The following is a 23,798-nucleotide window of genomic DNA, read 5'->3' on the forward strand; positions in this document are numbered from 1 at the left end:
GAACAGGGTTTTTTTTTTGTTGTTTGTTTGTTTGTTTTTATTTTTTTATTTTTTTTTCAGAGGGGAAACTAAGAAAGGAGATATCATATGACATGTAAATAAAGAAAATATCTAATAAAAATAAATAAATATAACCACATTAAAGCAGTTATGAGGCAAATTGAAAAATTAGGAACCTGATAATAATGTTGGTCTCTAAGAACATAAAGGAAATGCAATCAGGAAGTCACCACAGTTACAAAACTGCCACCTCACGGACCACTCCATGAGTACTAGGCAACACCAGGACTGACCACCTCGTACCTGATACGATACACACCAGCGCAACTGATACCCCCTGGCTAAGCTGTCAACATCCATGAAGCTAGTGAGCGGATGCTGAACCTTCCCACCACGTTACCATGGAAACGTCAGACACTTAGGACTCATCCCTGCCTTTTCTTTGGTTGGAAAAACCAAAGGCAGTAGTAAGAAATGATTCTGCTTCTCTTCTGCCTTGCCAATCATATTGATTCTTCCCAATTATACTTGGAAAGATATTAGAAAATTGCAGAGGGTTTTTTTTTTTTAGAATTTTTTCTTTCTTCTTTTCTCGACCATTTCAGCCTCTACAGTAAATCTCCCCACACTGGGAACAGGGGAAATGGCTGTGAACCATCAATCAACTGTTTCCTCCAGCAGGACCAACTAAATGACCTTAGAAGAAAAATAAAGACTTGAATCTTGTATATATTGAAAAAAAAAAAAAAGAAGTTCAAGTTTTTAAGCAAGGGCCTGTTTTTACACGTGTGATTTGTTTAAGCAGAAGTGCATTCAGGCCTCCGCTGTGTTCAAGCCCAGCCCAGATGAGTGGCATGGGTCTTGGCTGTGCACGAGGGCTTGGGACCAACTCAGATTCCTTTATTTGCTAGCCGAAAGACTCCTGTTAAGCTATGGAGCCTCGCAGAGGTCTCATCTGCGCCATGGAAACAATGATAGCGTCCATCTTCACCAGCAGTTGCTATGAACAACTGGATGTCCTGTGGCCATGGATTTGACCACTGCGGATTGAAAATATTTGAAAACCCACATCTGGCAGGGCAGTGGTGGCACGTGCCTTTAATCCCAGCACTTGGGAGGCAGAGGCAGGCAAATTTCTGAGTTTGAGGCCAGCTTGGTCTACAGAGTGAGTTCCAGGACAGCCAGGGCTACACAGAGAAACCCTGTCTCGAAAAAAAAACAAAAAACAAAAACAAAAAAAAACAAAAACAAAAAAAACCAAAAAACAAAAAACAAAAAAAAAAAAAGGAAAGGAAGAAAGAAAGAAAGGAAAAACCCACATCTGAACTGAACAGGTGTGCAGGTGCCGCAGGTCTCTGCATGTACAGTTCATTTTGTATTGACATCTACTTAGATACAGTTTAAAGTCCACTGAAGCTTCCTCATGTGTCTATACACATCAGTCTACACACAGAAAGTTGAGCATCCTCAGACTGGAGTATTCTCAGAGGAGTGATCACTGGGAACCCACTGCCAGCTAGGACCAGGGACAAGCTGTGTGAAGGGTTTACCTCTTCTAGGGACATTTAGTTTGAATGAGTCTTTATTGGCAATGGTCTCAGTGTCTGATGCATGGACCTTTATATTTGTATTTTCTCTAAAATTGATCGTCTTCCATTTAGGCCCCAAAGACTACCATGGGTAGATTTTTCAGGAAGGTTGTTACCGGACGCCAGAAACATAATCAACCAAGCCAAGCACAGAGATACACAGTCCCGTGAGTGAGAACTATCATGGAGAAAATAGAGCACAGATATCACAAAGCTTTGCATGCTGAAATTACCAGCAAAAATCATGTAACTTCTTCTTTATTTTATTTTAGTTTTTTGAAAACTGTGTTTTCCATACTTGAGGTATTCTTAAGAAGCCAAAATTACCAAGTTATATTTATGTGATAATTAAAATATGGCTTAATATACTATATATAACATAGTAATACACACTGTGTATTTAAGCCAAATTAAATAAGTTTGTGAAGAACTAACGGTAAAATGAACTTGAAAAATAAAACCAGCAGTTTTCAAAATCATTTTTTAATCTGCCTTAACAGCAAATTAGCCACAGCTGAAGGAGAAGGGAAGACGTACATGTGTTGGGATAAACTACTGAGCAGTAAGAATCTAAAGGGACAATGGCATTGGAAGAGAGGTGACGAGGCAAGGCGCATGACAGGGGAAAGCCAGGAGGAAAAGACAGAGGACTGGCCAGCAAGTCAACACTTGACAATAAAGGTGAAAGCCATCAAGCCACAATTTAGGGACACAGTGGGAAGACCAAGCAAGGTGAACGTACAGAAACTCATAAGCACACACAATGTGGGCTTGGCATGTATGCACATACATATACATATTTTGTGTGTGTGTGTGTGTGTGTGTGTGTGTGTGTGTGTGTGTGGCAAGTGGGTATGTACATGTTTGTATGCACAAGTATATGTAGATACCTGTAGAAACTGGAGGTCGCTGTCAGGAATCCTCGATTGTCTTTCTACCTTCCTCGATTGTCTTTCTACCTTGCTCTTTATTTATGATTCTATGTGTTTATTTTGAGGCAAGGTCTCTCACTGAACCTGGAGTTCACTGAGTTTTAGCAAGACTAGCTGGCAGCAAGCCCTAGAGAACCTCCCAGGCTACCTTGCTGGAACTGGGGTTACAGGTGTGTACCACCATGCCTGGATTCTTATGTGGGTTCTGGGGACCCTAACTTAGGTCCTCATGCTTGAGCAGCCAGCAATTTCCCAACTGAGCCATCTCTGCAGCCCACACCACGGCACTTCCTCTTTGTATGTGCCTTGGTGGAGTGACTTCGGCTTCCACCCAGCTGCCCAATCCACTTCCTTCTCCTTGAATCCAGGCCAGCCCGGAAACCCGCCTTGGCTCCCAAAAGCAGCAGATGTGACGTTGGGGCCTGAGTAATAGAAAACCCCTTGTGAGGGCTGGACAGCTGGCTCAGTGGTTATGAGCACTAGCTACTGCTCTTCCAGAGGTCCCGGGTTCAATTCCCCAAACCCTCATGGCAGCTCACATGCAAAATATCAATGCACATGAAATAAAAATTTTCAAAAATTAAAAAGGAAAACCTCTTGTGGATTTTCTTTGTGTTCTCTGGTGGAGAACATGTATGCTGCACATTAGAAATTCAACAGGCAATGTGGAAATATAGCAAGAATGCCAAATACTCCACTGTGTCATTTTAGATCAATTGCAAATCAGTTCCAAACTGTACTATGGGGATAGAGGTAAGATGCTCTCGATGGGAGCTTCCCAAGTTGCAGATCCCCTGAACTGTGAGAAAACAAAGTGGTGGCCACTCTGAGCCACTTAGATGTAATTTGCTATGCAGCAGAAAATAACTGTTATACAGAAAATTGCTCACCAAAGAGTGGTTCTTCAAAAATATTCAAATGGACAAACTTAGGGTATAATAAATCAGAGAAAAAGGAGTTGCTTGGAAATGGAGCTCAGTGGTAACATAGTACATGCTTAATATACACAGGGTCCTGGATTCAACCCCTAGCACTGCCAATAGACAGGGAAAAGGAAATAATCAATACTAACACACACACACACACACACACACACACACACACACACACAGAAGAGGGAAAAATGGCTCAGTGGGTAGAGGCACCTGCCAGGCAAGCCTGATACCTGGGTTTGCTGACCACGGTCCATGTGAGAAGACAATAGAGATAAGCATGTAAAATCCCAGCATTCCTCGGTAAGTCAGAGGATGGGAACAGAGATTCTCCCAGCAGCTCACAGGCCAGCTAGCAGGGAGTACACGGCACTATGGAAACAGAGAGAGACCCTGCCTCAAATGTAAGGTAGAAAAAGGCAACTGACTCCTAGAGTTTATTCTTCGACTTCCATACACACTGGCAAGTATACAGCCACACATTCTCTGTCTGTCTGTCTGTCTGTCTGTCTGTCTGTCTGTCTGTCTCTCTCTCTCTCTCTCACTGCCTATACACAATAAGAATGATGATGATGATGATCAATTTTAAAAGGAGGGGCATGACTATAGAAGCTGTAGATATTTAAAAGATGAAAGCAGAAATCTGATTTTAAAATGATTTAAATTTAACCATTGCTTGGAGACTGGGGAGATGGCTCCATTGGTTAAGTACCTACCATGTAAGCATGATGATATGAGTTCTGTACCCCCACACCCATTAAAAGCTGGGTGCACAGCACACATCTGTGACTCAGAACTGGGTGGGGAAGGAAGATGTAGAAACAGGAGGATGGAGCTTGCCATCCAGCAGCTGGAGCAATGGCTTTCAGCTTCAGTAGGATACTGTCTCAAAACAACGAAGTGGAGAAAGAATCGGGGATAACACCCCGAAACTGACCTCTGTGCTCTACACACATGCACACACGTGCACATGCCCATAGACTTGTAACACACAAACACACATACACACACACACACACACACACACACACACACACACAGATTCAACTTCCACTAATGATTTAATTTTTTTTTCTTTTTTTGCAAATTAGGAACAAGATAGAAGTGTCTTAGTGTCACAGGAAGCATAGGTTGAGTCACTGTTAAGATGCCCAGAATCAGATGTGTTTGAGATGTTGGTCTCAAAATGGCTTTTTCTGAATCCTCTGGCTCATGCGCCCCCTGCAGGTGGAGGCATTGTTTCCTAATTGGCTCTTGATTATGTCAATAAAGATGGTGGGGAGCTAATTGCCCAGCAAAGGAAAAAAATGTGGGATTTCTGGGTCCCAGGAGGAAGAGGAGGGGATTAGGGGGAAGGGCTTTTGGCCAGGCTTTGTGGAGAGGATCAAGAACACCATGTAAGGCCTGGAGGCAAACAGAACCCTCCTTCTCCATCACTGGTGAAATTCTGATATAGGATAGCTGATGAGTTTTTAGGCCAATAGATTCTGTGCTAAGCAGTTGTGTTATCTGGCTGAGTTTAAAGTGTTAGAACTGTCTGGTATTTTCCATTCTCAGTGACTCAGGTGGGCAGGAGAAAAGGCACAGCCAGGGCAGACATTGGTGGAGCTAGCCAAAGGTGGAGAGGGAACGCAGTTCCCAGGGTTCACGGGAAAAACATCCAGAGCTGGCGGTTTGGCAGAGTTGAGTGAGACTGGGGCAGCTTGGTGGAGCTAGCCACAGGAGGTTGAGGGAGCTTGGGCAGAACTCTTGAGAAAGAGCTAGCATGTTTCTAAAATTACACGCAATATTCCCCCCGCCAAAAAAACTCTTTCATTTTGGTGTATTTCAGAGATATTCAAAGTGTACTCACAAAGAAGCCCATAGCACGTGCTGATGAAACGGGGTAGAAGTCCACTGAGCTGAATAGACCTGGGCTCTGGTTAATTTGGGTGTTCTTACTTATTGGCAAGTTCTTTTTATTTTTAAACAAAGTTTATAAAATTGAAGAGAAGAAAAGACCACTTCCTGTTAGAGCTTGGAATATAACAATGCCCTCAGCTGTCTCTCCTATGAGAAACTATAGGCAGAGTTTCAGAGACTCAGAAACACATGAACACAGAAGAAAAAAGAGAGGTTGAGAGAGAGGTGACAGGACAATCACACTGTGATTAGAGAAAGTTCCCACAGAGAAGCAGATAAAATATATGAAAATTTAATTGTGCTCAAAACATAACATGTGAAAAACAATTTTACTTCTTTATAGATACTTTTAAAATTAGAAAATTAAATCCATTTGCCATACAACATAAATATCATCTACCTGGGGACAAACTAATCAAAAATACATGCAAGAAAACTTTGTGTACTAGGAACTAAAATTTACATATGTAGTTATGATTTGCATGACTTAGCACTCTAAGGATGGTTATTTCTCCCAACTTGATTCATAGACTCAGAAGCAATCTTTATCAAAATCCCAACAAGTTTTCTGGTGTAAAAATGGATGAGCTGATAAATTTGTAAGAGAATTCAAAGCTAAAACACTTCAAAAGAGGAAGGGGCTGGCGAGATGGCTCAGAGGGTAAGAGCACTGACTGCTCTTCTGAAGGTCCTGAGTTCAAATCCTAGCAACCACATGGTGGCTCACAACCACCCATGAGATCTGATGCCCTCTTCTGGTGTTGTCTGAAGACAGCTACAGTGTACTTATTTATAATAATAAATAAATCTTAAAAAAAAAAAAGAGGAAGAAATGGAAAGTTATGTTGTAGAATTATAGAGCATACTGCGAAGCCACCGAGGGATGGCAATGTGTGATAGGTAGAGAAACAGGCAAAAAGCTTGCCAAGCACCTGGGATCCCTGTGACCCCTGACCTGTGAAACAAATGGCTCATGGGAGCAGTGGGAAACAACTGACTTTTCAATAAATGGTGCTGAGACAGCTGGGGATCTGCATGAAGGAAACAATAACAAACACAACACTGGGCTCCTCTCTTACACTAGACACAACAAAAAATCAATCCCAGATGTATCAAGATAGACCTAAACAGAACAGAAAATACAGAAGGAAATGTGAAAAATTCTTTGTGACCTCAAGGTAGGCACTCGGCATACCAACTGTATAGAAAAAACTTACTATTCATACCTTAGGGATCTCGACAGAATAGACAAAGGCACTGGGAATCTGACCACCCACAACCACCACACCGCATCCTCTGTCTCTATTGCTCTGTGACTGCTCCCAGCTCAGGATCAACAAGAGCAGTGATTCTCAACCTTCCTTCAGTACAGTTCCTCCTGTGATGGTGGCCCCCAACCAAAACGATGTTCTCATTGCTACTCCATAACTATAATTTTGCTACTGTGATGAGTCATAATGCAAATATTTTTGGATAGAGTTTTGCTAAAGGGTCGCCACACACAGGTTGAGAACCACTGAACTAGAGAAAACCAAATATGCTCATGTAAATGGCTGAAGATGCCGTACTTCTTAGCGTGCCTCCAGCTTCCTCCAGTCAACATCCCATAATCATGGCAGACCTGAAGCCTCTGCTTCTCCATCACTAAGCTTTCCCACTCCCTGGTCATCCTTTGAGTCTACGGAATGCAAATTATGCCGATGTCCAGCAAATTCGGAGTAAACAGCTTATAGTTTCCATTTGGGTGCTAATCACCTATTTCCACTAAATGAACTCTGCCTCTTTCCATGAAGAGAGCAGAAAGATGGGCTTTGGGGATTGAAAGGACAGTTGTCATATATGCCTACTCACCAAACAACCAGTTGACAGTTCACATGGGGAACCTGAGTAATCCACGGGAAAAAGTAAAACAACAGAAAAATGGACAGACTCACCCCAGAATAAGAAAAGAGCCTAGTGGTCAATAAGCATGAGACGCTCTTTCATGGGTCTTACTACAGACCATAGAAGTGCGATCCTAGTGGGCACTACTAGTCTCCCCAGAGGCTCACTGAGACCATGCTCTTACCCTAGACAAGCAGCAGGACTCTGGGGTCCCAGGCGGCGCAGCCTTTGTTACATCTATACCTCCTCTGTCGTTAGGGTGGCTCCAGGGCAACTGCCTTCTGCTCTGTACCCAGGCCTCAGGTGAGGAAAGGGCAGGAGGTCATGCTTAAGGTTCTTTACTGCTTAAAAAATCTTGCCTTCCTGAACCAAGGAAGACAGGGCAGAGAGACGGTGGTGCAGGACCGGTTCACACTGTCAGCATCAGAAGAAACTTGAAGTCCTGGGCACTGCCTATGTGGCTCAACCAAGGCTAAGTACATCACACAACTAAAACCTATGGACATCTTTAGGATTTATGACACTGGTCCATCCTCATCTGTCCTTAACAGAAAAAGCAAAGGCCACAGATAGCTACAACCATGACTTAATATTGACACACCATTCTAGTCTATCTTTTGAGGTATTTGGAGATTGGACCCAGGGCCTTGTACTGATAAATAAGCACTCTCTGTATCTCCACATCTCCAGCCACCACCACCCATTTTAAAGAAGAGGAAAAATGAGGTCCAGGTAGGTAGAACTTTTCCAGGCCCCACAGCACAAAGTAGTAGAAATCTTGGTGACTCTGCACTCACAGCTTCCCCCTCTCACACCAGAGTCTGAAATTCACCTATATTTATCTCTCCCAAGACCCACCTTCCCCTAACAGCTTCCAGACCCCCTAACTCTCAGCTGTTCTACGGGCAGCCCCATCTCCCATCCCACAAGAGGCAAACTAAGCCCTCATGTGATTTCTCTAATCATTTGGAGCTTCGTCTCAGCAGTAGGGGACATTCAGTGACTCATCGAATATCACACTTACCTTGTCCCAGCAGCAGCAGCAGTCCCACCAAGGGAACACCTGGCCACAGCTCCATCCTTCAGTGTTGCAGGTGTCGGTGGCCTCTGCGTAACCCGCTTCCTTCCACAGATGGATGAGTTACCACTCTCTCTCCTGCTTTTATGCCCCTCTGGGATCTGATAGCACACCTGTTGTAAATTTTACTGTGTTCACCTTTGAAAGGGGGCAGTGGCTGGCTGTAAATGATAAATATTAACATTTAGGCAGACACTTGACAACAGGCTAGTGCACTCTCATCGCAGACATGCAAAGATCAGGTGGTCTCTCTACTACCTCTGTTGCCTCCCATGATGTCAGGGGCCCAGACTTGGCTGGTGGCAGAGACAGAGCTATGGAGAAGACAGACCTTGGCATCCTACGTGTTGAGCAGAGATTCCACTATGTAACACAACCCTGGAATCTTGGACACCTCCCCAAGTCGGACCTCATGTGCCTTCACTTCCTGGCTTACAGAAAATAAAGAGAACTAGAGTGTTTTGTGACCATTGTAGACCCATTGAACCAGCTACAAACAGGGGCTTTCTCAGTCTGAAATATGTCCCCACCCAGTCTCAGGAGCCACCAGGTTCTCTAGTGTGGACCTCAAGGGGAGGTTTCTTTCTCTTGTCCCCATGCCACCTCCAAACGCACCAATGGCCGGAAATGGCAGGCAGCACAGCGCGAATGCATTGTCTGGATGTTGAACTGAGAGATGTGAAAGGCTGAGAGGTGAGCCAGCATGGAACTCACTCTGACCCCATCAGCAGTTTCCACTGGGCACGTGAAGTGGGGGCTGCTGGGCTGAGACTAAGCTGGGCAGACTGAGCCATACTGAGTTAGCGTTTAAAGCCCAAGTGACAAAAGCTGTTGAGAGTGACAAGTTCATCCTTTCTCCCCAAGGAATGATTGTCCTGTGATGCAGTCACTGAGTACTGGCTCCACTAGGAGCCCTGAAGTGCTTCCCATGACCCAACTCAGATCTTGCTCTCCACTCTGACTTAGTTATATTTTCCGTAGAAGGCTTTACTGTGTTAAGTCTAAAGTAACAGTGAGCTGTGTGGCTCTTCACTTATCAAGTCCTGATCCTAGGATATTGCCATCCCTTTTCTGCTGCTCAGAAATATAACATGGGGACCATTGACCTCAGGCTTAGTTGCGGCCTTCGGACTTTGTATGGTAAGGAGCCATGGAGTGGAGTGTAGACACTGACACACTAACCCTGTTGTCTATGCCTTGTTGCCCATGGCTAATCCTAGGACCTTCAAAAGGATGACAAGCTCAGAAAGGAAGAAGAAGCCGTGCACAATGCCAAGGTCTGCGGGGGCTGTGAAAGCACAGATGCTCTCCAGCACCTGGACACTTGTCACCGGCACTGTACTGCCCACAAATGCAAGTTCAGACTCACAGCTGCTGCCCCACTAAGGATGCCAGAACCACCCACTCTGTGCTGCCAGCAGCCTGGAGGAACATCACCAAACTTCCTTGAATGCAATAAGGGTCCATAAGACTCCGCTTGTGCTTAGGCCAGGAGAAGTAGGGCAGGAAGCGTGACTGGGCAAGGGCAGAAACATCTGCTCCCACCTCTGGGCCCTTCGCTGTGTTGCTGGCCAGAACCTATCCTATAGCCTCTTCTACACCCAGAAAATTGAGATATGACGTAACCGTTTCGATCTCTGAGGGCATTTTTGGCATAGGACGGTCTGAATTGTCTTTTAGATCAAGGAAACATTGAAGTTCCAACAAAAGTAAGGTGAGGGAAGCAACATTTCTTCTTTCCTTTTATGGGGGGGTGGGGAGGGGAGGGGCTGGAATAAGACATGGCTTCACACTGTGTTCCAGGTTACTCACAATTTGCAATGTATCTCAGAATGTCCTCGAACTCATAATAGTGCACCATAGCCTTCTGGGTCTAGGGTTGCAGGTGTGAGCTACCACCCCTGGCTTGGTAAGGGGCATTGTGCAGTCATTCTTGCCAACACTGTGGAAGCATCTGTCAAGTTGCATGCCACTTGCTATCTATTAGGTCTCTTACAGCTGCGAAAACAAGGGGAAAGCAGTCCTCCACAGACAGAGGCGAGCAACTGCCCACCTCAGCACTTCCCCAGAAACTTTTGTTCTCTGTTGTTGTCGTCGTTGTTTGGCTATGAAATACGTCATGAGGACAAGGCCTAACCGAGGGAAGGTGCATCATTGCCCGCTTTAGCAAAAGTCTTCCGGTGTGCCCTCTGAGGAGGAGACAGGCCTGGTGAATTCATCTCTTCAGAGTGAGACGGTATTCCCTGCTCAGAAGACTTCTTGTAGACAGAGCAAAGTAGTCGCTATTTTCCAAGAGCCCACTAGGAGGTGCTAGACCAAATCTCAGGCTCAAGGCCCACACAGACCAAAGCAGCACAGAACTTAGAAGTGTAGTTTTCAAACTGACAGATTTAAGTAACTATATTCTTGTGAATTTAGTTTGATGAATGAATACGCTACTTTAAAAAACAGACTATAGAACACCTGAGGATATCAAATATACAGTAGTAAGAAAGGTGCCTGGGAAATTTGTTTCAGGTACACGTTGTGAAATGTATGGTTCTTAACGTGGGTCATAGTCAATATTTGAAAACCACTATATTAGTAGAAAGCACAGAGTTATGTTTTGTCATCTGGCTAGTGATGCAGCAAGCCACAATTCATCTATGTTATAGAGTATCTAGAATCAGCGTCTGTGGTTGGTTCTGGGCCTTGGGACGGAGGGCAAGTGGGGTCAAGCTTCTTGAAGACTGTGAGCAGAGCTTGAGGTAGAGTGTCCTATTTTTTCAATAAGGAAAGCCAGGGTCACTTCAGTGAGCTGGGACCACATGATAGGAAGTGTGTATCACCACCCATCATCGCGGATGTGGATCTACTGGCGCCTGTTTCCCAGCACAAGACTCAGGCACACGCTAACAAAACAGGATCCAATGCTTGGAAATGGGCTTCCTCAGCTACCCATGAGCAGAGACTGTCCATGAATCAAGATACCAAAGACATGGACTTCATTGGGGAACAAAGAAGGGATCAACAATGTAGATCAGGAGAAACCCATGATTTTTAAATACCTCATTCGTATTAGTAAGTAGAGAGATTGAAGTGGCAGATCACAGAAGAATAGATAGAGGGACACCTGGTCTGCTTTGATCTCTGCTAGCTGCCCAGAAGCTAGCCCAGGGCTGCTGTAGCAGGCATTCACTGTGTTGGATGAATAAATTAATGAGTGAAAGTTGGAATGAAGCAGAGACCAAGACTACTACAGAAAGACCAGCTCCTAGAACTGACCAGAGAAGAAGAAAGGAATACAAATCATGACTAAGGACAGTGAGCTGAGGACAAAGGGACACAGGTGGTGGATCATGGCCTCTCTCCAAGGCTCTGCAGTATTCATCTGCATGATGATTCTCAATTCTGGCTACCTTTTGGGATCTCAAGGCACTACCCAGCAGCCAGCCCTGAGGATACAAAGACGACTCTCTGACTTGCATCAGACAAGTTAAAAGTCCACCTGGCAAGAGGACTGGCTATTAACTACTGGCAAAAGAGGCTGACCTTGTGACCTCTCTAGAGAGAAATCCACTGAAATATATCATCTGGCAAGATGCTGGGGCTTATTTTTCAGAGGTTATGGGGGTGAATGGAAAAAGAGCTGAATTCGGGTGAAGCCCAGTGTCTGAGACCAGGATGCATAAGCTAGAGTTCCAGTTTAGCTCTCATGCCTGTTGTCACTTGAAGTCTCTCTTCCTTCTATACTGTGAAATTGATTGACAGCATGAATTTCATTCTGCTGCGGGCACACAGACACAACCATGGTGTTTGAAGGAGGGGTGATCTGGCTTGCCCACTTCATGCATGCAGGATACCCTCTGTCTATAGCAGGCATTTATGCAGAGAAGGTCCTACGGCTGACTGACCACCATTTACAGGTGGGGAGCAAATGAGTCTCTAAAGTATGAGCCCCGGCACTCTGCAAATCACTTGGACGTTCTAATGATGGATCATTTTTTTCTCTCTCCACACTGTACCCCCTTCAGCCTCTAATGCTCTAGAGGAACATAGACAGGAACATTTATTAGAGCCATGCCTTCCCAGCACACAGAAAATGATGTTTGTATAGCAAGGAGCCTGAGCTGATCAGTCAGGGTATTTTTAAACAGCCCAACCCAGTACCTTTCTGTAAGTCCAGAGAGAGTATCCTCAATGCCTACCTATGGCTCATTAGTGCACCGACACCCAGGTTCAGATTTAAACTGCATTCACTGAAATCTACTAAGTAGGAGTTGAGCACCTACTAAGCTACAGGCCTCTTGAGATTCAAGTGTATAAATGTTTATTTCATACTAGTGGAATTCTTCAGGGGCAGGGGTAAAAAATCCAGCCAAAGGTCATCCAATTCATGAGTATAGAAGGAGGTGCTGATCCAAGCCACCTCTCCTGTTCATCCTTCATCCCTCTCCAGCATTACTGGGAGACTTGCCTGGTGCAACGGCTAGTCATCCTTCAAGGAGGGACAGTGAGAGCGGGCTCTTGATCCTGAGCTGTGGGAGGCTGGCCTTCAGCTCTTAAACCAAAGGTGGCAGTAGACTTACCAGTGTGATTCTTCTTTTCTGGATGCTGAATCTGAAAACTAGGGTGCTGGTGAACTTGGACGTAAAGTATCCCTTTTCCTGACACCAGAGGACTCCTCTCTCTGGCTCTACTTCAGAAGAGCCATAGAACTTAACAGCAGTCTACCACCTAACATAGGAAAGTTGATCCCAACTCAATCCTTTCTTCTCCCCTTCCCTAGGACAAGTGGGACACCTTACGAGTGGTTCAGAAAGCACTTAGTCCTTGACAGTCACCTGGACCAGGCTTTCTTCTCCCCTTCTGTACACAGAAAAAAACTGAGGCAAAGAAAGAGTCTTTTGTGAAGCGGGCAGGACTCTCTGGTCCAAGTTCAGTGTTCCTTTCCACTCATTGCTCAGGGCTGAATCACTGTGACCACGGCAGCGATGGTGTGTTTAGTCTAGTTTTACCAATAAGGAATTTAAAACTCACACAGGACTAAGTAACTGGCTCAAGGTTGCTTAGCTGCTAGGGGTAGAGTTCAGAACTCTTGCCTGTCCACCATGGCCAGGAGTGGCCAGGCTCAAGCTCAAGATATGCAATATAAAACCTGTACTAAAAAATATCAACATAAAGCCTAAAGCCCACAATCACCCCATCTCTATCCTGGCATGGCGTCCCTGGGGAAATGCTGGTGTGGAAAGCTCTTCCCTAGATCTCCCAGAGCTGAGACGTTTATATGTGGTACCCATGGCTTCCCAGAGCAAGTCTAGGGAGCCAGATGGAGTTGAATTTGATGCCCTGCCCATGGAGCTCATCTTTCCCTCACTGCCTGTAGGAGGTGTGATGTGTTCCTTTGAGTCCAAAGAGAATAAGCAAATATCCCAATGTTTGCTCCAGGAATCTTAGTGCTTGCTACTATGCTGAGAAGGTCCTGGACCCCCACCCCCACCCCTCGCCCCAGCATCCCACACAGACCCCACCCACCTCCCTGGCCTGTATTCACAGTAGAGCAGCTGCCCAGAAAGCATCCCTAGGTTTTGGACAGAGAGAGTGACAGGCATGAAGATCACTAGTTAGTGCACATAAGAGATATTTCTCACCTGGATTCTGGTAACAACTCGTGCAGACTGACCCGGTGGCTTACCAGCCTGGATGTCCCTTTAGTCACATAGCACAGCCTCTGGGCCTGTGGTTGTGGGGCAGGGGATTGCTGTCCTTTATGTTACCAGCTTGGTCAAGGGCTGGGCTGCCAACACCCAGGACAGCAAGGCAGCTTGTGGGTGTTAATGGCATTGGCAATAATATCCAGACTTGTTTATCTGTGCCTGCTCCATTTCAGGCTGTTTATGTTTGATGGCACCACCTGGGCAGAGGGCTGTGAGTGAGTAGGCGAGAGAGGGGGAAGTGCTGATTGAGAAGGGTGTCCCCTGGGGCCCTGATACCGACCAGTCACCAGGTCTGCTCTGGCCTCTAGCCATCTGGACATCCAAGGTGGGGAATGGGTGGCTCACAGAGGAGCCATCCCTCAGGTTTTATTTCCTGAAGGACTGCACAAACACCACTGCCTCCAGAGGCTCCTGACTGCCATCAGCCTGCCACCTGTCCTTTCTTCACTTCCAAGGTGCAGGAAGGCCTTGTTTTTTCCTAGAAAATTGAATTCCCAAGTTCTACATCCTTTCTATCCTAAGTTTATTTTCACACTATGGCATTTCTGAAAACAGACTCTGTATGTGTGTGTGTGTGTGTATTGTGTGTGCATGTGTGCTTATGTGTGTTGTGTATATGTTGTATGTATGTGTGTGCATGCATGTATGTGCATGAGTATGTATGTATAATCTGTGTAAACATGTCTGTGTCTGGATGTGTGTCTGTGTGTGTATATGAGCATGTGTGTGTGCCTGTGTTGTGTATATGTTGCATGTATGTATATGTTTGTGTTCACATATGTCTGTGTGTATATGTATGCTATATGTATGTGACTGAATATATATATGTGTCCATGTATATATATGTGCATGTGTGTATGTTATATATTTGTTGCGTGTGTTTTGTGTGTATATATATGTGTTATGTTTCTCTGTGTGTGTTGTATATGTCTCTGTGCATTGTGTATGTGTGTGTATGTGTTGTGTGTATCTGCATGTTTTATATGTCTGTGTGTAACGTGTTGTGGGTGGTATTGTATATGGGTGTATGTAGTGTGTGTGTGTTGTGTGGGGGTGTTCATGTGCACATGTATGAGAACAACCTTAGGAGTTGTCCATCTGGCACTATGCACTTTTATGTTGAGAGAGAGTCTCATTGGCCTGGAAGTTGCTGAGGAGGCTAGAGTAGCTGGCCAGTGAGCCCCAAGGATCCTCCTGTCTCTACCACCCCAGCACTGGGGCTACAAGCTTGTACCACCATGCCAGACTTTCAGACTGCCTGGAACTCCATAGGAATATTTAGAAACTTTCCTGAGAGTACATGGTAAAAGCAAATTTTATTTTATTTGTATTTATTTTGAGATAGTTTTGCTATGTATTTCAGACTAGCCTTGAACATGAGATCTTCCTGCCTCAGGCTCCTGGATCCTGAGATGACAATTGTGAGCCTCCATACCCAGCTTTAAAGATGTTTTTTGTTTTTTTTGTTTTTGTTTTTTGTTTTGTTTTGTTTTATCTCAGTGTTTCTGCTCCAAAGACTGGTTACTTTAACTTAAGACATAGAACTTCCTCATTTTTGTCCCTTTGAGTTTGACACTTGATTGACATTTGGGGTTCTCTTACGGGCATGTAAGAACAACAACATTTAGCTACATTCTTCTCCTGGGGGGGGCTAGAATTTCAGTGTGCTCCTTGTGAGAATCATGCAAATGCTATTTCCTGTTCCCTTTCTTCTTTCTGCTCCCGAGGCAGACCACGACAGGCCCGCATCTCTCAGTTCTCTCTGGCCAGGGAGGAGTGTCTCCCTAAGCCTTAGGAAACTGGAAACTCCTGCATTTGATCATCTGAATCTCGAAAGAATTCCTGTAGGCGGAATATCCCGAATCATTGTCAGGTGGCATTTCTAAATGCCTTTCACTCACCTGTCCCTGTCCTTCAGTGTGGCTTCTGTCCCCATCACGCCATCAAAAGTTCTTGAAGGTCAATAGTTTGTTGAATCCAACAGACAGCCAAGGATCCTCATACCTCCTCATACGCACTGGGCGTCTCAGCAAACTGTGAGCGCTGGCCTCCACTGCTTTCTTGAGATACTAGTGCTGTCTGGGGTTCCTGGGTTCATCTGGCCACTCCTCCTCTGACCTGGACCCTCCTCTGCTAGTTCTCAAGGCAACCAGAGCAGCCCTTGGCTTTATTTAAAGCTTGTGTGTCAATCATTCCTACATTCCCACTTCCAGACAGACCTTTCTTCTGAGCTTCAAGCCCCATAAACTCATTCATTGACTCAATACCCTCCCTTTGATGTCTGTGGGTTCTTCAGGATCTGGGAGTGTAGAACCAGCCACATCATTCTTCTGCTATCGTTTTCAGCCCTACAGGAAACAGCAGTGACCATTGCAGACAGACCCAGATAATATCCATGGGGTCTCCTCCTCAGTCCAACAGATCACCAGAGGCTGAGTCCCATCAATTCTGTATTACAGTTCCTGGACCAAGCTGGGCCCAGCCTACTGTCACGGCCCCCTGGCTAAATGTCTCCAGCTATATTTCCACTTCTACGTTTTCCTCTCTGTCTCTCTCTCTCTCTCTCCCTCTCTCTTTCCCTCTCTCTCTCTCTCTAACTATACTAGTTTGAACAATCTTGTGAGTGCATAAGCCTAATGCCACATCCTGTATAAAACCCCTTAGACATGTTCCCATTACCCTTTAATCAGAGACCAATCATCTCAGCAAGGCCCGCTGTGCCTCTTCTCCATTCTCAAATCCCACACTCTCTCCTTGTTTTACACACACACACACACACACACACACACACACACACACACACAAACATACACACACACACACAAACACACAAACATACACACATACACACACACAAACACACACACACACACACACACACACACACACATATATGAAACACAATCAGACACCCATATATATACACATATAAACACAAACACACACCACTGGGCTCCTGTATGTCCTTCAATATGTGCCCACAGATTATCCTGTCTGATAACCTTAAGTTCAAAGAGGACACTGATGCTGTGTCCCCAATACATGACATAAGGCCTGATGTCAGTAACTGCTGACTGGCTGTATAAATCTACTCCCACACAAGTCATTTCTCAGGGGCCACAGTGAGCAGAGTTAAATTTTACTTCTCAGAAGCTTAACTACTCCCTTCCTCTCTGATAGGTTACCTAAGGCTCTGTCGCTCTAGCTACTTCGCCGCGAAAGGGAACAAACAGTTGGCCATCTCCTTCGCTGAAAAAGGCAGAGCCTGTATCTCAGTCATCAATGTGATTCCCACTCAGCTCCTAATACAAGAACGACCCAGTTGGAAGCAGAGTCGTCAGACTTGGTCTCTTGAGACTAAGAAGAGCACATTGCTTTATGAGGGAAGAGATGCTTCTGCTGCTGCTGTACCCAAATATGTCCCTTTGTCCTCCAGAGAAATCTCTAAAAACAGTTCCCTGAAAAACCAAGACAACCTTCCATTTCCTCTGTCTTATAAAATGAGGATAATGAGCCAGGCAAGGATTGCCACTCGCTCTGACAGGTTAGTGCCAAAATTCCCACCCTAGCAGAACACTTGCTGATAGAAACCACGCCCCTCTTCTCATATACCACTGAAGCCCTGTGGGTTTGGAAGCTCCTGCAGAGGGTTCCCTCCCGGCTGTAAATTAATAAGTGCATTTTATAATCTGCTAACTTGGTCTCATACTTAGCTGGACTCTTCCTATAATCCTAAAGCTGTAACTTACATCTTGTTCCACTTGCCTATCACCAGGCTCTTGGTGGGTTGCAGGTCCCACTTAAGAGCTTCAACAGGCTCCCTCTGTTTTGAATCCCTTGACTGCGGTATTGACTTGACTGAGGTATTGACTTGTCAAATAACCTTGGGTAACCTTGCCCTGGAGCTGTGTGCTTGATGACTTGCCTTCTGCAGCCCTTCCTTTCATTCACCCTGTGTCCTTAGGTGTCATTGTGTCATGTAGAGGATCACAGAGTGGAAGGCAGGAGTGATTCCTAGCAGCTGGCCTCCCAGACTGGAAAGCTGGCAGCTTCCCTTAGGCTAGCCTTCCACCCACCCAGGACAAACAAGCCCAGAGAAAAACTGTCCTTTCTGCCTGCTCACTTGACCTGGAAATTTGATTCTTTCAAAGACGTTCTTTCTATGACATATTCTGCCTGTAGGAGGCTGGGATCGCCGAGTTCCCAGGTGTTCAGACAAGTCTCAGACTAGAGACTTACTAGGTAACTTCAACTAGAAGTAGACATGAATCTGAAGGAGGATGAAGAGGAGGAGTCAGAAGAGAAAAGAGGAGGAGAGGAAGGAAGTAAGGAGGAGGAACAGGAGGAAGAAAAATAAGAGGAGGATGGGAAGAAGAGGAGAGGAAGAAGGAGGAGGGAGAGGAGGAGGGAGAGGAGGAGGAGGAGAAGAGGAAAAGGAAGAGGAGGTCTAGGGCCAGACCTGCCAGGTTTGCCAACAAGAGGATGTGTCTAAAGATGTGGACCCTGGAGAAGGACACAATAGGGTGGGGTGAAGCCATTTAGGAGCATGAGAGATTCTTCATGACCGGCTAACTGAAGCATCATATGGGTCAGAAAAACACAGGACAACAAACATCTTCAGTGAGAATATCCAAAATCACCACAGACTCTCTCTTCCACACTTCCAGCACCAGAGCAGAACCCCAATCTTCCATCCATCATGCCCTGAGAACCTTAATAATACCAGACAGTGATGCCAAAAGCCTCTTTCTTCCCACCCTCCCTACCCCCCTCCCCATTCCTGGAGCAGCCTGGCTTTCCCAACTAGAGGGGCAAAGTGCTCTATGACTCAGTACCAAGAGTTTCCCCAGCTTTGGAGGGGGGTCTGGAGTACATTTCCAGTGGAACATGGCATTCTGATATCTGTGCTGGCTGGTCTTGTGTCAGCTTGACACACAAACTACAGTTCTCTGAAAGGAGGAAACCAAAATTGAGAAAATGAAATTCCACCATGAGGCACTTTCTGAATTAGTGTTTGATAGGGGAGGGCCCAGCCTATTGTGGGTAGGGACATTCCTGGGCTGGTGGTCCTTGGGTTCAGCAGGCTGAGCAAGCCAGGAAAATAGGTCAATGAGCAGCACTCCTTCATTGCCTCTGCATCAGCTCCTGCCTTCAGGTTCCTGCCCTGTTTGAGTTCCTGTCCTGATTTCCTTTGATGATGAGCGAAGACATAGAAGTGTAAGCCCATAAACCTTTTCCTCCCCAATATGCTTTTTGGTGATGGTTTTCTGTCACAGCAATAGAAACCATAACTAAGATAATATCGTGGCAGAGGGATATTTTATCATCTGGGAGTTGCCCCTGTGAGAATGGATCCACACCACTTACAAGTCAAAAGCATCCTTATACCTAGCTCACCGGAGTCAATACCTACGTTTACACCGGGTAGGTCGGCCAGCATCCTATATCCTGACTCTTTCGTTCATTCCTCTTGAAGACTTGAGAGCTCATGAGTCATGAAGGCTCGTCCTTGCAGCCCTCCTCACAGCTACAGCACACCCCCATGGGCTTGAGAACACAACAAACTGCATCACCCAGTCCCAGGCCCCTCTCCCTTAAGAGCTCACAGACCATATTCTAGCTATGGTGTACTCAGCTCAAAGTAGAAGGCTTCTCTCCTTGGCTCTCTTAGCTTCTTCTATCAGTACAATAGCACCTGCTCTAAGGTCCCTGGGCCCCATGTAATTAGCCCAGGAAGCACATGTCTTGAAAACAAGGGGACTGAGTCCCAAAGGTAATAGCAGTTTAAAGAGAACAGCCACCTTTTGATAAAGCTCAATGGCTTCTCCCTATTGTCAGGGAATGAAACAATTCTTTCTGTAATTCAAGGCTGACTCCCAAAGTTAGCATCTTTTTTCTTTTCCTCCTCCGAGGGTGGTGCTCCAGGCTCATTTGGGCCTCTACCCACTACCCTACATAGGGACCAATGTATACCTGCCCTGCGTGATTTGGTGTTCTGAACCCATAGGAATCAGCCTGAGAGGCAGGGAGTTGGTACACATCCTCTAAGCTACTTCTGCCTGCCACATATGGCCTCAGATCTTACGGAGCTTCTACTCTATCCATGGATATCAGAGGACAATGGGCAGGCATAACCATTGCCTCTTGCAGGCTCATTTCACAGCTCTGTGGTGAAAGGTCCTGGGTCTTCCAAGAAAGGCTAAGGTGATTGCAATGTAGAGTGGAGAGAGGCTGAAGCAGAGTCGGAGCTCTCCATGCCTGGGCAGCCCATGGGCCTTTATCCCAAGGAAAAAAGGGAGGGGGGCAAGTGAAGATTTTAAAGAGATAACTATCAGGACCTCTTTGTGGTTTGGTTTGGTTTGGTTTGGTCTGTTTTTTTGAAACAGAAGTCTCAGTCAGCTCATTTTGGCTTTAGGCTCACTATATAGCTAAGGATGTTTCTTAAACTCCTTAAGCCCTTAAATGTAAACCCTTAAACTTGTGATTTCCCTGCTTCTCCCTCCTGAAGAACTCAGCATTGGGAAGCCTGAAGCAGAAAGATTAAGAGTTCAAGATCAGCCTGTCTCAAGAGAGAGAGAGAGTGACAGCATGAGAGACCATGCAGATGTGTTCTGGGCTAGAGCTATTTGTGAGTCCTGCGAAGACAGTAAGGCTGTGTGGCTCCTGTCTCAGAACAGACTAGAGAAGAGAAAATACCAACACCTGCTACCTAAAGAACAATTGTATCATTACCTGGCTGAGAAGCAAAGATCTACAAAGCAGACAAAAGAGAAACTGACCACAAAAGTAAAGGTTTGGCTTCAAGAGATGGTTCAGTGGGTAAAGAGCTTATCATATAAATGTGAGGCCCTGGGTTTAGGTCTCCAGAACCCACTTTAAGCCAGATATGAGCATATGTCTATAATGCCAGCACTCCCAAACTCAGATAGGAAGTAGAGGCAGGAGTCCTCTGAGCATATCTGGGCTGGTACTTACACATACATATGCGTGCATGAGTGTGCTCACACGCAGACAAAGGCTTGGTTATGGAGGACTCAAGGACCTAAAGTTTGCAAAATGGAATCTTAACGATCTTCTGCAGCGCAAGTGAGGTTCCTCAGAATCTCAGCTCAGCTCTCTTCCCACAGGCAACTGTTCTCACATGAGCATCCTATTTGCTCACAATTATTCCAGAGAACACCATCATAGGGGCTGTGTTAGCTCCTCCCAGATCACACTCCGGGACCTCTATCTCTGTTTCGGTGTCACTTTCCCAAGGTATAGGTCCCATGTGGGCAGAAAGAATTCCCGACTCACCCAGCATCCTGTGCACGTTGGGATTTCAGTGAGCCAACCCCTACTTTAGCTGTCATCAGGGAGGGGGAAAAATGTGAGGTGTGGTCCCCGCCCTCAAAAACTTTATCATCACCTCTTCAGGAGATCAGACGGAATCACCTGCAGTAATAGTGTCTAGAAGCATTAAGAAAGAGAGAGAAGTCCATAGTGCTGCTGAGAGCAGAGAGGGGCCGCCCCGAGGGAAGCCATTTGGAGAGAGTCAACTTCAAGCCCCATCTTGAAGAAATGACGAAGTTCTGACTGTAGTACGTGAACAAAAGCAGGGCAGCCAGCTGTACACACAAAAAATGTGGGCCCAGCCCGGCTGATCTGACTAGGCAGGGCAGAACTCATTCAAAGAAGTGCAGCGATGGAACTTGGCTGCTTTCATTTGGGGCCACAGACCCTGGGTCAGAACATGGCCCGGAGCCCTGCAAGCCAATGCCAGAGAGGATATATATTCTGTGAAAACTTAGTCCCAGATGGGTCACTTGAGTCCAGACAGACACTTAGACACATGGGCTCACCGCACATCACGTGCAAAGCTGGAAATAATAGCGCTAACATTGTCCCTTCTCCATTCCCCTTGACCGCAGCAATAAAAGCTCACTTCTCACCTTGAGATGAACATCTGTCTCCCTCTTCCCACTCACTCCCCTCCTAGGTGGTGGTCACAGGTTTCTCTCTGAGGTCCTGACTGCTGCACAGGCTTCTATGGAGAGCATCTCCCAGGACACCCACTACCCACGTGACAAAGGCAGGCTCCTCCCTTTGTCTCCTGGCCCCGCCCACATCTCCACTTGCCCTGTTTCCTTCATCTCCCAGGGATTTTTCCTCGGTTGGCCTTTGCTCTCTCCATCCCAGGTGTTTCCTCAGTGCCAAAAGGTGAATCTTTTCCTACTTGGAGTGCTATTATTATTCCTGTGGCCTTGTAGAAGGACCACAAGACCAGACCATCTCTAGTCCCCACAAAACCTTCCACAACGACTAAGACTTGCTCTCTAGTCTAGTTCGTTAAAGACCCCCTCCCTTGACCTAGATAGGCCGTCCTGATACCTCTCTCTATCATCTCCTAAGCCATAGCCTGGCCAGAATACTTGTCTCCACCTACATCAGACCAGTTCTTTCCCAACCTCTAGGTTTTCCACAAGCTCCACCCGTCTTAGATGGCAGAGAAGTAAAGCCCAAGCCAGAGACCTCTGACCTTGATCCCCTGCTTTGCTTTTTACAGGGAGTGCCCTGATCAAGCCACTGCATATGCTTCACAATAGAGTGAAGCCACCCTTCCCTTAAGGAGGTGAATGAGTGCTGCGATCCCATCTGCGGAATGCTTATCATCACAGTGCTTGCCTCCTGTAATCGCAGGAACACTGAACTGACTCTTGGGGTTTGTTTCCAAGTCCTGCCCACTAGCTGCGAGCTCACCTCCTTTGAAAAGCTAGATCTAGAGTACTGGTTCTCAATCTGTGGGTCAAGACCCCCTCTGGGGATCGAATGACCCTTTCACGGTGTTGGGGAGCCTATGAGTATCAAAATAACCAGAACCCTTCTTCGTACCTCGTTTGAACACAAAAGTGCTTGTTAAGGAAAATGAGGTTCCACCTGCTCTGAGAACATACACCTTGCTATGGCTGGAGGTGCCCTGGGGCTCAGAAGGCTCCAGCCTGCAGCTCTGAGCTCTTGCCCTTGCTTCCTCCTGTCCCTCCGCATGATGACCACGGGCAGGGAGAGGCCTAGATGAGCAGAAGTGAACCTCAACAGGATTAGAGAAGCAGCTGCACCCCGTGAAATGACGCATCTAAACTCGCCAGCCTCGCCACTCTGCTACAAATTAAATGATGCCCAAATATGTGGGGCAGATTCTGAAGCACCAACCGACCGTAGTAAGAGGCTAGAGGTAAGATTACCGGGGTTTTAAATGTATTTCTCTAAAACAAGATCAGGTGGCTGACTCTCTGTAAAGTGCTTGCTGTACAAGCAGAAGGACCAGGCTTTGACCCGCCAGGGCCCGTATTTTTAAAACAAAGTTGGGAATGGTGTCATGTGCTGAACATCCTAGTGCTGGGGAAGCAGAGACAGGAGGATTCTTGGGGCTCGCTAGGCAAGCTCCAGTCTCAGAAACTAAGATAGAAGAACCAGAGGAATGGCTTGACCCTTCAGATCATTCACTGCTCTTACAGAGAAACCCAGTTCAGTTCCCAGGACCCAAAACCACCCAGTAACACCAGATCGGGGGCTTTGATACCCTCTTCTGGCCTCAGAGGGTACTGCACACATGCAAAACTCAGCACATAGCACACTCGAGAGCATAAAACACAATAAATAAATCTTTTTTAAAGAGAATACTGGCCACACTAATTAAATTAATTAAAGGCACATGCCCTTAATCCTAGCACTTGGGAAGCAGAGGCAGGCAGATTTCTGAGTTTGAGGCCAGCCTGGTCTACAGAGTAAGTTCCAGGACAGCCAGG

The 23,798-nt window shown here is 46.1% G+C and overlaps 1 protein-coding gene and 1 long non-coding RNA gene across 6 annotated transcripts in view; one reads left to right on the plus strand and one right to left on the minus strand.

Annotated features, from left to right (window-relative positions):
- The window catches only part of Plb1 (phospholipase B1), a 142,834-nt gene extending 120,675 nt beyond the window's left edge, over positions 1-22,159 (minus strand). Inside the window, exons 1-3 of one of the 5 annotated variants that reach the window (XM_031356217.1) lie at positions 21,945-22,159; positions 15,915-16,361; positions 8,264-8,478 (exon numbers count right to left, since the gene is read on the minus strand). In XM_031356217.1, the coding sequence (XP_031212077.1) occupies positions 8,264-8,318 (55 nt within the window). In that variant the 5' untranslated portion in view covers positions 8,319-8,478; positions 15,915-16,361; positions 21,945-22,159. Of the gene's footprint in view, positions 1-8,263; positions 8,479-15,914; positions 16,362-21,309; positions 21,463-21,944 lie in introns of all 5 variants that reach the window. The other 4 variants (XM_031356219.1, XM_031356218.1, XM_031356216.1 and 1 more) reach the window with 4 other exon arrangements.
- Positions 22,095-23,167, plus strand: LOC116080019. Its single transcript, XR_004114284.1, has 2 exons — positions 22,095-22,212; positions 22,559-23,167. It is a non-coding gene; the product is annotated as an uncharacterized LOC116080019 (long non-coding RNA).
- Positions 23,168-23,798: the final 631 nt, after the last annotated feature.

This window comes from Mastomys coucha, unplaced genomic scaffold (assembly GCF_008632895.1).
Source record: "Mastomys coucha isolate ucsf_1 unplaced genomic scaffold, UCSF_Mcou_1 pScaffold6, whole genome shotgun sequence".
Lineage (NCBI taxonomy): Eukaryota > Metazoa > Chordata > Mammalia > Rodentia > Muridae > Mastomys > Mastomys coucha.